The sequence below is a fragment of the Rhinatrema bivittatum genome, chromosome 1 (assembly GCF_901001135.1).
Source record: "Rhinatrema bivittatum chromosome 1, aRhiBiv1.1, whole genome shotgun sequence".
NCBI classification, from domain to species: domain Eukaryota; kingdom Metazoa; phylum Chordata; class Amphibia; order Gymnophiona; family Rhinatrematidae; genus Rhinatrema; species Rhinatrema bivittatum.
The window spans coordinates 299,722,269-299,739,011 of NC_042615.1; the positions used below are offsets into that span (position 1 = coordinate 299,722,269).

Here is a 16,743-nt window from a genome sequence, read left to right on the forward strand (position 1 = left end):
AGTGGACATGCCAGAAGGAGTGGAGAGAATGAAACGGGATTTAAGGAAACTGGAAGAGTGGTCAAAGATATGGCAGCTGAGATTCAATGCCAAGAAGTGCAGAGTCATGCATATGGGGTGTGGAAATCCGGAAGAATTGTATTCGATGGGGGGAGAAGGGCTGATGTGCACGGGGCAGGAGAGAGACCTTGGGGTGATAGTGTCTAATGATCTGAAGTCGGTGAAACAATGTGACAAGGTGATAGCTAAAGCCAAAATGCTGGGCTGCATAGAGAGAGGAATATCGAGTAAGAAAAGGGAAGTGATTATCCCCTTGTACAGGTCCTTGGTGAGGCCTCACCTGGAGTACTGTGTTCAGTTCTGGAGACCGTATCTCCGAAGGGACAGAGATAGGATGGAGGCGGTCTAGAGAAGGGCGACCAAAAAGGTGGAGGGTCTTCATCAAATGACTTATGAGGAGAGATTGAAGAAGCTAAAAATGTACACCCTGGAGAAAAGGAGTAGGGGTGATATGATACAGACTTTCAGATACTTGAAAGGTTTTAATGATCCAAAGACAACGACAAACCTTTTCAGTTGCAAAAAAATCAGCAGAACCAGGGGTCACGATTTAAAACTCCAGGGAGGAAGACTCAGAACCAATGTCAGGAAGTATTTCTTCACGGAGAGGGTGATGGATGCCTGGAACGCCCTTCCGGAGGAAGTGGTGAAGACCAAAACTGTGAAGGATTTCAAAGGGGTGTGGGATAAATACTGTGGATCCATAAAGTCTAGAGGATGTGAATGAAGACAAGAGGCATGGGGGTGGCTTGAGGGAATGTTGGCTACTACCTGGAGATGAATATCCTTATTCAATAATGCGACTCCAACATTGTTCTATGCTTCAACGGCAAGAAGAAATGTGGAAAAAAGGATTTGCAACCACATAAAAGCAGGGGAGTAGCTTGCTTGTTACGGCGGGTACTACCCCAAACCAAAAAAATACCTGATACTTCACTTTCAACGCAAATCCAGCATAGCTCTCTGCTTCAACGGCAGGGGAGGAAATTTTTGACAATTCACGCATATCCAGCATAGCCCTCTGCTTCAACGGCAGGGGAGAAAATTTTGTCAATTCACGCATATCCAGCATAGCCCTCTGCTTCAACGGCAGGGGAGGAAATTGTTGTCATTTCACGCATATCCAGCATAGCCCTCTGCTTCAACGGCAGGGGAGGAAATTTTGTCAATTCACGCATATCCAGCATAGCCCTCTGCTTCAACGGCAGGGGAGCAAGTCTGATATTTCACTTTCAAAGCAAAGCCAGCATAGCTCTCTGCTTCAACGGCAGGGGAGGAAGTTTTGACAATTCACGCATATCCAGCATAGCCCTCTGCTTCATCGGCAGGGGAGCAAGACTGATACTTCACTTTCAATGCATAGCCAGCATGGCTCTCTGCTTCAACGGCAGGAGGGAATGAAGAAAGGTGGATCTATATTCAGGCAACAATCAACAAGGACTGAATTACATAGTCTGAATAAACAGATAAGCATGGGTGTAGCTTGCTTATAGCGGTGGTTAATACCCCTAACTAAATTAAGCTATTTCACTTAGATGCAGGTCCAACACTGCTCTCTACATTAATGGTGGGGGTGGAAGGGAAATAGAATAAAAAAAAAAGGTTACTAAGAACCAAGAGAAACAGATAAGTATGTGAAAGAAAAAAAGTGCAAAAGCTTGTTGGGCAGACTGGATGGGCCGTTTGGTCGTCTTCTGCCGTCATTTCTATGTTTCTAACTTGGAATAAGAGCTTTTGGGAGAGATGGAAATTTGGGAATTGGAAGGTTAGGGAGGCAAATTTTTATTTTATTTATTTATTTTTAACATTGAGTGGCTGGGAGGGGAATTTGGGTGGCAAGTTTTGTTTTATATTTAGCAGGTGGGAAAGGGGATCTGCCAGGGGAGACTTTTTTTTTTTTTATTGAAGATTGAGGAAGTGGGAGATGGATCAGGGGATTTTTGCACTGGGAGGACTTGAAACAGATTGAGCAGGGCTTCAGGAACAGGGATAGACAGCTAGATTTAAGCCAGCCATCCCTATGCCAAGGTTGCCAGCGCTTAGTAAATCTCGGCAGCTTAATGTAGCTGCTTGGCCCTGGTAAATTTTCAAAGGGGCGAATTTAGCTGCCTCATTCTGAAAGTTAACATACAATGCAAAAAGCTCTGATTGGGAGGCATGGATGTAAGCTTAGGAGGCACTGCTGCTCGGTGCAGTTAGCTGAGATATTTAAACTACAATGCATGATACAATATGTGTAGGCAGCTACTTGTTACAGATGCTGATCCAATGAACTTGCAGGACATCCTCTGCATATTATACTGTATAGCAGTGCTTCTCAACCTTTTTTTTGTCGGGACACAGCTGACAGATGGTTCTCACATGCATGACGTCATGGGGCTAAATGTAAATATATACTCCGTATCTACAGGATCCACCCTGATCCACCAACAATGACTACAGAACAGAACTAGGACATTCCCCATTCAATTTACCATACAAAAAAGGTATTTCTCGTGTCATGTCAGTAACAGCAACATAAACACTCTCTCCTACCAGGTGCAATAGCCCTCCTTATGAAAAAACAATTATTTATCACCAATGCATGTTCTATTGAGAAAACACAACAAATAATATTGATACAAATGCCTACATGCTAGTAAAATACTTCACCTCGGTCACACACATAGAATCGACCTTCACCAAGTACAGAAAGACCACAAATTACAAATATGGAAACAGAAACTGTAATGGAAACCCAAAAAAGCCACTCTGCATTCTGTGCAAAACAGAAATATAGCACCTAACAGACTTCCAGGATCTGCAATAATGTACACAAACTAATGCGCACAAAGTTACACCTGCATTATGGAACTTAAACAGTAATAACCCTACCTATGAAAAGGCAGCACTGCAAAAATTACACCAGGCCCTAAACACCAATACACCTCCTATTAGAAAAACAGAACAAGCCAAGCTGCTATAGATCCCTACCAAGAAACTACAAGCTTACAGAATACCCTTAGCTGGATCACACACGCAGAACACAGACAGACCTTCACCAAATACAGAATAAAGTGACCATAAAGCTAATGTTTTGTTTTTGCGTTGTTGCACTGCATACAGAGTTTGGCTTCTTGCTGTTTCCAGTTCAGTTTTTGTCTCCAAATTTCTATTTACCGTATTTTCCGGCATATAAGACGACTTTTTAACCCCTGAAAATCTTCTCAGAAGTCGGGGGTCGTCTTATACGACGGGTATCGTCTTATAGGGCAGCGCTTCTCAGCGGTGTGTCGCCAAGCACCGGCAGGTGTGTCGCGTGCTCCCGGTCTCTCCCGCTGCTCTTCCTTCCCTGCTGCCATTGCCGCTGGGCTATCAGCACATTCAAGCCCAGCGGGAACGGCAGCGGTGCAAAAAAAAAAAAAACTGTGGCATCCGCGGCTGGCCTTTTCTTCTTCCCGCCCCCCCCCCCCCCCCGACCCGTAACAGGAAGTGAAACGCGGTGCGCGGGAAGGAGAAAGAGCCGTGCCACATGAAAAAATAGCAGTGGCGACAGCAGCATCGGCCCCCGAGCAATCGAAGCAGCTGATAATAGGGAAAGGAGACAGCAGCGTGAGCCTCCCGCGGCCGATGGGATTCTTCTTTCTTGGCCTGCGGGGGCTGGAGGAGGAGGCTGCAGCAGCTACCATTTGTGCTCGGGGGGCGGGGGAGGGGAGAGGAAGTGAGTGAGAGAGAGAGAGAGAGAGAGAGAGAGAAGCAGCCAGCCAGCCTGTGTGTAAGTGAGAGAATGCATTTGATTGAGAGCATGTGTGTGATTGAGAGAAACTGGTCAGAGAGCTCATGTGTGTGTGTATATGTGAGAGACAATGAAAGTGACTGCTCAGAGAGATGACTGATGTGTATGTGAGTGTGAGAGAGAGAAAAAGCATGGAAGTGAGAAATCTGGGTATGTGAGAAAGCATGGGAGTAAGAAGCCTGATTATGTGAGAGAGAGCATGGGAGTGGGAGGGCTGTGTGTGTGTGCGTGCATGAGAGAGAGACTGGTTGATAAGGTGATGGTGTGTGTGAGAGAAAGACTGGTGTGTGTGAATGTGAGAGAAAGAATGTGATTCAGGGAATGAGAAGCCTGTGCACGTGGAGAGCGAGCATGGAAATGAGAGAGAGACTGGTGTGTGTGTGTGAGACAGAGAAAGTGAATATGAGAGTGAGAAGCCCGTATATGTACGGTAAGCAGAACACGGGAGTGGGAAGCCTGTGTGTGTGTGTGTACGGCATGAGAGAAACTGTTCAGGAAGGTGTCTGGTGTGTGTGTCAAAGACTGTTTGGGAAATGATTGGTGTGTGAGAGACAGAAACTGATCATGGGGACATGACTGGTATGGGTGTGTGTGAGAGACATGGGACTAAGGAAGAGGAATAGGAGAGCTGCTGGAGGGGGTAAGTAAAGGTGGCTTTTTAAGTTTATTTTTCTTGATTGACTTCCATTTTAATTATTTAATATTATATGATGTGTCTGCTTTTCTGAAATATTTTATTGGTGTTTGGAGAATGTTTAATAGTTTTTACGAGTTTTTAATTGTTGGATGTTATTCTGTTCATAGCTGTTTTGAAACATTTATTCTGCTTATTAGTATAGTTTTACAATTATTTCTGTGTGGGGATCTCTAGCTGCTTGCTAGTTCTGTTTTCCTAATAAGAGGTGTATTGGTTTTTAGGGCCTGATATATGGTATTTGTAGTGTTGCCCTTCCATAGATAGGGTTGCTCCTGTTTGAGTGTAAAATTATTTTTTTTTCTTAAAAATGTGTATAAAAAGGGGGGGGTCGTCTTATACGCCCAGTCGTCTTATACGCCGGAAAATACAGTATACATTCCTCGAGAAATATAAAATAATTCTAAAACTAGACTATAATAAATGTTTCAAAACAACTGATAAATGGAATAACCTCTAATCATTAAAAATTTTCAAAATTATTAAAAATTCTCCAAACACCAATAAAATATTTCTAACAGCAGACACATCACATAATACCCAATAAATAAAATGGCAGTCAATCAAGAAAGCTAAACTTAAAAAGCCACCTTTACTTACCCTCTCCAGTAACTCTCCTACTCCTTTCCCTTGTAGGCCAATAGCACATACCAGAAGCAGCAAGGGCTGCTGAAGCTCTGTCCTCACATTCTTCTTCTTTAGGGCCCATGTCCTAGTCTATTTCACATACACACACACACACACACACTCTCTTTCTCTCTCTTTCACACACCAGTCATCTCCCTGACCAATCTCTCTTTCTCTCTCTCTCACACAACAGTCACTTCCCTGACCAATCTCTCTCTCTCTCACACACACACCCACACACCAGTCACCTCCCTGACCTCTCTCTCTCTCTCTCACACACACACACACCCACACACCAGTCACCTCCCTGACCAATCTTTGTCTCTCACACACACACATCACCTCCCTGACCAATGTCTTTCTCACACACCAGTCACCTCCCTGCCCAATCTCTTTCTCTCTCTCACACACACACCCCCCTTCCTGACCAACGTCTTTCTCTTTCTCTCTCTCACACACACACCAGTCACCTCCCTGACCAATGTCTTTCTCTTTCTCTCACACACACACACCAGTCACCTCCCTGACCAATGTCTTTCTCTCACACCAGTCACCTCCCTGACCAGTGTCTTTCTCTCACACCAGTCACCTCCCTGACCAATGTCTTTCTCTCACACCAGTCACCTCCCTGAACAATGTCTTTCTCTCTCACACACACGTCACCTCCTTGACCAATCTCTTTCTCACACACACACACACCTCTCCCTGACCAATGTCTTTCTCTTTCTCTCTCACACACACACCAGTCACCTCCCTGACCAATGTCTTTCTCTCTCTCTCTCTCACACACACCAGTCACCTCCTGACCAATTTCTCTCTCTCTCTCTCTCTCTCTCACACACACGTCACGTCACGTCCCATCCCTGACCAGTCTCTTTCTCTCACACACACCAGTGATTTTCCTGAGCAGTATCTTGCTCTCCCACGTTTTCTCTCTTAATCACACACACACACACACACACACACACACACACACACACTCACTCACTCACTCCCTCCCTCATACACTTGCAAACATGCTGGCTCACTCTCTCTGTCTCACTCACTCACCCCCACCCACAGCACACATGGCAGCTATAGCACAAGCTAGCCAGTATGCTGCCATTAAAAGCAGAGTCCTGACAGGCTAGAAACTGCAGCAGGAATGACCTCCCCGCCCCGCAGTGGTAAGGAGGCACTCAGCTGATTGCTTGTGCTGCTATCATGGCACAGAGCAGTCAGCCTAGAATGTAATTCTATGCTTTTTCTTCTCCCCACCCCAGCCTTTTATTTTTTTTTTATTATTATTATTTTTATGTTTTCTTGCTGGTGTCGCGCTGGCGAGAGAAGGGGAGGTCAGAGCCAGGCTGGGGGGCAGCGGCACCGTACTCCTTTAGCCCCTGGCAAAGTGGCCAGCCAGCACTGATCTTCAGGTCCTGGCAGCTGATGGACAGCTTTCCCCAACAGCCATGCGATAGGAAATCCCGGCGGCCACATTCTCAGCTGACTGCTCTGTGCTGCGATGATTGCAGCATAGGCAAACTGCTGAGTGTAGCGGAGCCGGGGAGAGCCTTGGGATGCAATTTCTGCAGCAGCATGCATGCATGGCCTTTTCTTCTTCCCGCATGCCAGTAAACATCACTTCCTCTTCCGGGCCACAGGGGCGGAAGAAGAAAAGGTCATGTTCCTGTTGCCGGCTTCCACAAACACTGCTGCTGTTCCCATCGAGTCTTGAATGTGCTGATAGCCCGGGTAGGAATGGCAGCAGTGTTTGTCTCGCTTAGGTGAAAGGGGGGGGGGGGGGGGAAGAACAGTGGGTGCTCAACGCACTGGTTGAGAACCGCTGCTCTATAGAGTAAATTTTCAAAGGGGATACAGACGGAAAAATTGGCATATACACGTGTAAACTTGTATATGCTATTTTATATTCAACAAAAGTACATACATATTTTCAGTTTCACACGCATATTTACCTGTGCGAAAAAGGGACAACCTACGGAGTTTAGGGTAAAGTATTAGGAGGGTTTTAGTAAAGTGGAAACAGACTGGGTGAACTGGTGGAGGTATCAGCAAACTGGTGATTTCAGGTTTGCACATATTTTAAAATATACCTACTTCCTTGTGTAAATCAAGGTTTTACGCATACAGGTTATATTTTTTTTATCAATGTTATTTTATTTTTAAATTTTCCAAGCACATAGTAAATATCTAAAGAGTTTGTATTACAAAACTCGTATTACAATGCACCGAGAGAGAAATGCAGGGAATAACATTCTCTGAACAAATTTTCCACAGTCGATGTGCATTTCACTGTATGCCTCCACAAACTGTTTTCCAATGAAAGAAAGGAAAGAACACCTGCCAAAAAAGGACAATCGCTGAAAACATGCATCACTATGAGACATAAGTATGCTCTCCCCACTACCCTGACAACATCCACTTCATTCACCCAAACATGTTCACATCTATGCATGTCCTGTCTAGTACCTGTGCTGTTTAGCACATCTTTTTATCCTCACGGTTTGCCATTCTACTGAATACCCTAATTCGAGCAGACATTTCTTCTTGTCTTTTTGTAGAAGTCCATAGAAATCTTTCCATACAGTTATATAATCTAACTCCACCTGTACTTTTAATCTCTCCAGTTGCATTAATTTGACCATTTTGTCTTTCCGGACTGTGAAGCTTGGCAAGTCTTCCTCTATCCATTTAGATAAAATACTCTAATAGGAAGCTTGGAGAGTCAAGTACACAAATGTCTTTTGCTTTTCCTTAACCCTGTTATACATGTCATATTGCCTAACAGCTGAATTTCACCTTTAAAAGGTATGGCCTCCCTTACATATTCTTGAAGGTTTTCAAAACGTTTTCTCTAAAGATCCCCTAGTTAAGAAAAATAATTGATGCACTAAACTCCCCTGCTGAATCTTGCATTTGTTATAATATGCAGTGTCATCCAGAACCATGGGTTGTCTTTTAACTTTATCAATATAAGAGTGATGAAGTATTTTAAATTTCATCTCTCACATTGCGATATCCATGTTTGTTATGCAGATCCTGAAAAGGCTTTGCATATCTTTCTCATTGATTACTATGTCCAGTGGCCTACCCCCAGTATCTACAAAGATCCACTAAGAATATTTTGTCTGTATATAGAATACCAATGAGAAATAGAGTTCTTACCCTCACTCACTACTTGTAATTTGGCTGAGATTCCCTGTCTTTACCTTAGTCTCACCCAGTTAAAATAATTCAGGTAGTCTTGTACTTGCAAAAAGGCAAAAACATGCTTATGTGGGATTTCATACATAGCTTGGAGATGTGTAAAGCTTTGCATAACACTTTTCCCTTCTATAAAGAAATCCCTCATAACTTTTAATCCTTTGTTGTGCCAGATCTGGAAGACCTCATGGTCCAAACCTGGTAAGAAATTTTCATTCCTTACAATGGATAAAAGGAAAGAAAAACATTGCTCCAGTGACTTCCACACACAGAGCCATTTCACACCAGTATAGCAGGGGTGACCAATATGTTCTTGCGTGCAGTTGTTGAAATATGAGCGTCATTCACGTGAATGTCAGCCATTGGGGACCAAGGTTTAAGCCTGTCGTCCAGCAATCCCTCTGATCGAAAGGCAACCTTGTCTGAAATCTATTCCCAAATAAACCTCATCTGACATGCAAATCTATCCCCGCCCCATTTCATTCCCCACACAGCCTACTTCTCTCTCTATATAACGTCAATAAAAGCTAATCTAACTGTCATAAAATCAGCTTTTGCCAGCCAACAAGGCAGCATTTGGATCTTTTATAAAGCAGCTTGAGCACTAAAACCGTCTTCAAAAGTGTGCATCCTTCTGTAGCTAAAGTTGCATTTTATGTTTCAAATCTCTTTTATTGAATTAAGAACAATTCACATAGATATAACACAGAAATGAAGTAGAGCCTAGGTGTGCTCTTCCTCAGGTCTCTACAATGCAACGAAAGTAATCCCCAATGACCACCCCCCCCCCCCCAACACACACACACATACCTGTGAGCATGTCAACCAACTAGAACATCTTGAGGAGGAACATTATAATCATTAAGCTCTAAACTTCTAGCATAAGGGGATAGGGATTATAAATAAGGATCCCACACTAACAAAAAGGTTCGTCTGCATTTCAGCAAGTCTAATTTTTCCATATATTTCTCATTAATACACAATAAATGTCTTTGATTCCTTAATTGTGTCAGATTGGGGGAATCCTCCCCAACCAGCATTGTAATATATCACGCTTGGCCAGTAATAACACTTTATGAATCCAAAGTCTTATGTATTTGCAGCCTATCGCAATCCCAGTTAAGCTATCAAAAAGGAGCACTGTGGCTTGCAGAGGTAAGGTAATCCCTCTAGCATTCTGTACACAAGAACGAGGGAGCGCCAAAAAATCTGAATCTGAGGACAAGACCAAAATTGATGTCCCAAAGAGCCTAGTTCTATTTTACATTTCACGCATAGTGCGGATGGGGAAAGCCCCATCTGTTGTGCTATTCGTTGGAAACAATAATAGTGCATTAAAATGTAAAATAAACTTTTCTAAGAACAATATTAGTAATTAAAAAATTAATTTTCCCAAAACATTTTTCATACTAAGATATCTCAGATTGCCATTTTTCCAGTATGAGTCCCAGATTTAATTTTGGCTTTGATTTACTTAAGAGGGCAAAAAGGGAGGAGATTGAAGAGTGGGAAGGATCTTCCACATTAAAAATGTCAGAAAGAAGCAGTCTCTGCTCTGCCCCCTAGTCCGACACCCCCAAGGATTGAATGTAGTGCTTTACTTGTAAATATGCCAAAAATTGAGTGTTATTCAACCTATATTCATCCCGCAGATCTTGAAAAGATGAGAGCTCCCCCTCGTCTGTTAAGAAATTCGCAATCCAATTAACCCCTTTTGCTGACGAGAGAGTAAAAACTTGCTGAGATAATCCTGGCAAAAAAGCCCTATTCCCCATCAAGGACAGGAATTGAGAAACTCGCCAATCCAAGCGCATAAGGCAGCATAAAGATTGCCATGTTTGGACTTCGGAAAGTACCAGCGGACTATGTCTACATTGGGCAGGCAACACAGAAAGTTTAGAGTGTAAAATGTGGCTGAACTTCAAGGGTGTCACTAAGATTCGAAAAATGTAGGAGTGTAAAATTGTGTGTCTAGCAGTCAATCGACCACATTATGCAGGTTGCAGGCCACATTATAGAATCGCAGGTCCACCAATCCTAAATTTCTCAATTTCCATGGACACATTAATTTACTTACAGGCCGATACAGTAAAATCGCAGGAGAGCCCAGGCCACTTTCCTGTGCACGTGATTCAGTAAATAAAATTATTCAAATTAGGGCCCGTGGTAAAAAGAGGAGCTAGGGATACTAGCGCGTCCCTAGCACCTCTTTTTGGACAGGAGCAGCGGCTGTCAGCGGTTTGACAGCCGATGCTCAATTTTGCCGGCGTCGGTTCTCAAACCCACTGACAGCCATGGGTTTGGAAACCGTACGCCGGCAAAATTGAGCGTCCGGTTTTCAAGCCACGAGCCGATTTTAAATATTTTTATTTTTTATTTTTGATTATTTTTAACTTTTGGGACCTCCGACTTCATATCGCCATGATATGAAGTCGGAGGGTGTACAAAAAAGCAGTTTTGTACATTTTCCCGGTGCCGAGAGAAATTAATGCCTACCTTTGGGTAGACGCTAATTTCTGAAAGTAAAATGTGCGGCTTGGCTGCACATTTTACTTTCTGTATCGCACGGGAATAACTAATAGGGCCATCAACATGCATTTGCATGTTGCAGGCGCTATTGGTTTCGGGGGGGTTGGACACGCGTTCGACGCGCTATTACCCCTTACTGAATAAGGGGTAAAGCTAGCGCGTCAAAAACGCTCGTCCAAACGCATGTTAACAGTGCGCTTCACCGGAACACACTGTACGTTTCGGCCTGTTAGAGCAATATATGGTCTACCATTTTTCCATAGATAAGCTTGAACTAATTTTTCCAATTGATGTATATCCCGTTTAGTTAATGACAGGGAATAGTTTGAAACATGTATAACCATTTAGGTAAAATAATCATTTGAAATAAGTTCACTCTCCCCACCAGAGATAAAGGGAAATCTCGCCAACTACAGAGCAGCATTTCCATATCCTCAAACAATTTGTGGAAATTAACTCAAATGAAAATGCAGACGACTGAGTCCCATTGAGCCTCACATATGCCTGAGGGCCCTGATAAAGCACATGGAGCACTTGGACAAAATAACCCTCTGTCCCAAAAGCCCGTAAAGCCTGAAACATAACCCCCCAATCAAGGTAATCAAATGCCTTTTCCACATCTAAACTTAATAAAAGAGAAGGCATCTGAAGCCACTAGCACCACTCTATAGAAGCAAGAATTTTACGAATATTATGCACTGCATATTGGCTGCCCACAAAACCCACCTACTCTTCCCAATCAGCCCGGGCAAAACCTTGACCAGACGATTAGCCATAATTTTAGCCAGCAAGTTCACATCAAAATCTAATAAGGAAATTGGGTGATATGAAAATGGGAGGGAAGAATCTTTTCCCAGGCTTGGGGTGACAACTATAGCCTCACAATTGGGGGGAAAGAGTAAAACGACCCAATGTAATTAGAGTGGCATAAACATCATCAGGACACCCACCTTAAATAATAATTTATAAAATTCAGAGGGCAGTCCATCCGGTCCAGGAGGTTTTAGTAGCTGGGCCTCCTTTATCCCCTGCATAATTTCCTGTATTTGGATAGGATGATTTAACATATTCAGTTGGTATGTTGTAATTTGAGGTAAGCCGGATGTCTGCAAGTAATCGCCAATATTCTGTGAGGGGTCAGTGGATGCTATATATAAAGTCTGGTAACATTCTCTAAACACCTCACAGATATTCTTCCCAGTATTTACCCCCCCCCCCCCCCCCGACCCATAAAAGCTTTCACAACTTGTAAAGATTCAAGTAGATCCAGAGTATTCAAATCTGCTGGTGTGGCACCAGGTGATTCCTTGCACACTGTTCTATTCCCCAGACCACCATGAAAATGACAAGTATCCAACAGAAATGTCCCTTCTGCCAAGAACAAAAATCCCACAGGTGACAGCTGGAAAGGCAGTTGTATGGGTGCCCCGTTTTTTAAAAAAAAGGAAAAGAAAGGCAGGAGTAAAGAATCCTCAATCCTCTTGTGAAACATAGAGTAAACCATTCCATTGGAAACATTTCATGATGAAAGTTTTATGTAATGGTCTACATATATAAATGTAGTTATCTATTTATCTATTATGTGTATGTACGTATATGTAGTATGAGATATATATGCAATATATATATACACACACACACATATATATACACACACACATACATACAGTATGTGTATATATATATATATATATATATATTTGTAAATATGGTATATTAGCTTTATATTAGGAAGATAATAGTAAAATTGTACATTTCACGTTATGCCTTCTCAGTTTTTTGTGCTAGAAAAATAAAACAGCTGTTTAAGTGAAGAAGAAAAATGACTGGAAGCGCATTTTATGCTGCCATTAGCTGCTGTTTACTCTCATTTCCTTGGAGCTGAGAGGAGGCCTTGACATTATCGCAGTCTTTTTTTTTTTTTGTTTACTTTTGTCAAATGAAAGACAGCCTCAGACTCCTGGCTCCTCTGTATTTTCACTCATTTGCACTTCCCATAAAATATTCTGGACAATATATATATATATATATATATATATATATATATATATATATATATATATATATGTAACCTCACTTTGTTAGAAAGAACAGATGGAAGCAAATGGAAAAGAGAAATGTTCTCATCAAAGTTTAGTTTTGTGGTTTTTGTTTTTTTTTTCCCTTCTGCCATGAATAGATGAAGACAGCGATTACCTTGCAGAAAGATCGATCGAAGAGGTTTATTACCTCTGGTGCTTAGCAGGGGGAGATCTGGAGAAAGAACTTGTCAACAAGGAAATCATCCGATCCAAGCCACCTGTCTGCACGCTGCCCAAGTAAGAACAGAACACCAATGCATCTAGGGGCTGGGGAGGCAAGGAAGGTCTCCCCGAAGAGTCACGAAAAGCAACGTTACAAGTCAAAACCCATATTTTCCAGGGCCCTCTCAGGGCTTTACTTTTTAGATCTGAGCTGTGTCTCAGCAGATGTCACCATCATTTGTTGTTCTACACTGGTTTTCATACAGTAGAATACACAGTGTTGACACGGGCACACTTTGTTCCATTGTTTTAGTTAAACTTGGGATTCCTTGATCCAGGATTATTACCTGTTTCCTATGTTGGCATATGAATGTATACAGGGCAAGTAGTCAGACACGTATGTAGAAGAAACAAGCATGCGAGCTCTCTTTGTGCCTCAGGTTCTACCAGGCATGTCCTCAATACTTTGGGATAAATAAATGCTAACAAGGTAGCAGTGTGTAAGAAGAGGGTAAGATATGCAAAATCTATTGGCACATTTATTTTAACGTAGACTAAGTTGTGTCTTGAGGCCTGTTTGTAATGAAACATAAAATGCAGAGCTGCCTGTTGCCATGTGGGAGACCAGGATTCAGTTCTGCTCCTTGGGCCAGCCAGAGCTGGGCACACTTTGGCAGCAGCGTTCGCGGCCCCTGGGAAAGAGAGCGGGAGGTAGTCCTAGCCAGCACACTTTGTCCTAAAGCATACACAGAGCTGTGATCCATGCCTGTCAGCTGAGGATGTGCTGCAATGACCAGGCTGGGTAGAGAGGAATAAAAGACCCCCATAAACTGAGAATGGGGGCTTTTGTAGCCTTTATCTTAGGTGGGTATGGGTTCCTAGAAGTGAGAAATGACAAAATTGGTCTTGAAACAATGCCACTGGACTATAAAAAAAATATATATATATCAGTCAAGATGGTAAAATTAACTGTGCTTGCCTCTTGAATACAGATAACATACACTGCACAATTCATACCACCAGCATTTCAGTTTTATTAAATACACCCTGGGGAAGGTTTAATAAAATCAAAAAGTTGGTAGCTCAATACAAGTGTCTGGAGTTTTTATTCAATATTTTTGGTATTAAGGAAGGTAGAACCCACCTACCTCCTTCAGAATAAATTGCCTAAATAAGTGAAGATTTTAGAAATCCTGTATTCTTAGGAGTCGCACAATCAACTTGGTAAAACTCTGTTTTTAAACATTCATGACAAAAAGGGAAGACTGCTTGTTTCACGAGACTGCTTGTGGTTTCAGTAACTTCAAAGTTATGCTTTTAAATTTTAAATATTTGAGAATTCCATAGCATTCTGGTTTCATACAATGCTGTAAAAAGTTCAGCATTGTTTGGCATTTGTTCACTGCTGCGGGGTTTTTTTTCCAAGTATTTTCATATTCTATAACTTAAGCATATTTTTTTATATCTCTCCAAAGCTTTTTGTTTGAAGATGGTGAAAGCTTTGGGCAAAGGCGAGACAGAAGCTCCCTCTTCGATGATACCACTGTGACACTGTCTTTGTGTCAGCTCAGAAATGTAAGGAAGTATAAAACCTCAGTAATTGTTTCCTTATCTCTGTGGACTTATTAGGATATTTCCCCCACAGTACATGGTACATATTTACTTGGTCTTTTGCTGAAAAAATCCATCAGCTCCACTTGCCTTCTACTCCTTAGGCCAGCCAGGGCTGGAAAATGCTGTGGAAGCAACATTTACAATCCCCATGTATAGGCGAGGAAGTCTCAGCCATTGTGCTACAGTAGCACCCTCAGGGTACACACATATCAGTTCCAGAGGGAGTCACTATCCATGGGCCCTAACCGAGGCCTGTTGTTGTAATGATTAGGCTAAAAATAAAGTGGGAGGATGGGAGAGGAGATCAAACTTGGGAGAGGAAACCCCCCTGGTAGTTGCAAATGAAGTCTCATGGTTTGATTAAACTGGAAATTTTAAAGGAATAGGAAAAGTTGCTAAGCTAAAATATAATAAGCATGCAAATGTATGCTTACAGGTAAATGTAACATACTATTGTAGCAATTTTCAAAATCAATTTACCTGCATTAAGTGCACGCAGCACCGGTAAAACCTATGGACAATTCAATGGCATATATTGTAGCAATTTTCAAAAGCCCACTGTTACAGATCTGATAGTGAATCCCTTAGAAGATCAACAATCTTACCTTAGGCTGAAGCTGACAAGCTTAGAGATGACACCAGGTCGCCCCAGGGCTGGTAACCGGCGATAGGGTTCAATCAAGCCAATATAAAGGCAGGCAGAGGAGGACAATATCCAAGTACAGTCCAGAGTCAGGGCAGGCAGTAGGCAAGAGAGAACCAAATCCAATCCGAGTCGAGGGTAGGTAGCAAGAAGGCAATATCCAGGCACTGTCCAGAGTCAGGGCAGGCAGTAGGCAAGAGAGAACCAAATCCAATCCGAGTCGAGGGTAGGCAGCAAGAAGGCAATATCCAGGCACAGTCCAGAGTCAGGAACGCAAGAAACACGGGAATCCAACGAGAGCACCAACACAAGGAAGCCTGTAGCCGAGGCAGTGCTGTGCTGGAATTGGGACTTTAAATATCAGAATTTCCCACGTAAACGCGGAGACTTCCGGGAGGGGTGATGATGCGCTGTGGTGGGCAGAGCCAGGATGCGACAGCTGGGAAATGCCACTGAGCAGCGGCACTTCAGGGAGCCCCCAGCGTCGAGGATCATCGAGTGGTAACACTCACTTACACGGTTAAAGTGCATTTATACATGTAAAACCCAATTCAAATTGTGTAAATCATTGTCACCTTGTAGATGGATGGACAATTGGACAGACTTATGGGACTGAGCATCAACAGTAGGCATTCTTGAACTAATGCAGGGAAACATACCTAAGAAACAACAATAACAACAACAAAAAAAGAAGCATGCCTACTGTGTTAACTGGTGCAGTCCCAAACCACCCCAAAATTTCATGATTGATAATTCTTTTCCCTTAAGAGCTGAGATCTACTTGATTTTCATTTTTAGGCGCTTTTCATCAGTGGAAAACACCTTTTGCTATGCCTGTCTCTCTGTGCAAATATGTCAGGGGCCTTCTCCATGAATGTATTTTGGCTGAAATTTGGAGGGAGAGTTTCTTATTCAGGTTCCAGCTATCTTTCTGAATTTTGTTCAGATGTGTCCATGGTGAAGGCTACCCATTAGATATGCTGGGAGATCGGAGCAGGGCCGGGCCTGAATTCACAGGAGCAGAAACATGTCTTTGTGTCATGCTTCATGTGCACACTTCCAACTTGAGTACTGTAGTTACTGTTTTAGCTTCTCTAGGTGGAATTAATTGTCCTAGAAAAATCGCCTTACATTTATCTAGCCCACGTTTAGCTGCTGTATCACAGGCTCCATTTGTGTGTTCACTGTCACTTTCTAACTTTTATTCATTCTCTTTGATGCAGAAGGGTATATTCCTGCTTTGTTCTTCAGCACAGTGAAATCTTTAACTACTTTTGTTGTGCTTATATCAAATCTTGCCCATTTTTCAAGAACGTCGGGAAGCTTTTCTGATATTTTTTTTCAGCAGGAAGAAATC

The 16,743-nt window shown here is 42.6% G+C and overlaps 1 protein-coding gene across 5 annotated transcripts in view; it reads left to right on the forward strand.

The window, feature by feature from the left end:
- Window positions 1–16,743, forward strand: part of TBCK (TBC1 domain containing kinase) — a 479,395-nt gene that overhangs the window by 116,825 nt on the left and 345,827 nt on the right. For all 5 annotated transcript variants that reach the window (XM_029596823.1, XM_029596818.1, XM_029596827.1 and 2 more), the window contains 2 exons: window positions 13,066–13,204; window positions 14,605–14,704. In XM_029596823.1, coding sequence (XP_029452683.1) covers window positions 13,066–13,204; window positions 14,605–14,704 — 239 coding nt within the window. The remainder of the gene's footprint in view (window positions 1–13,065; window positions 13,205–14,604; window positions 14,705–16,743) is intronic.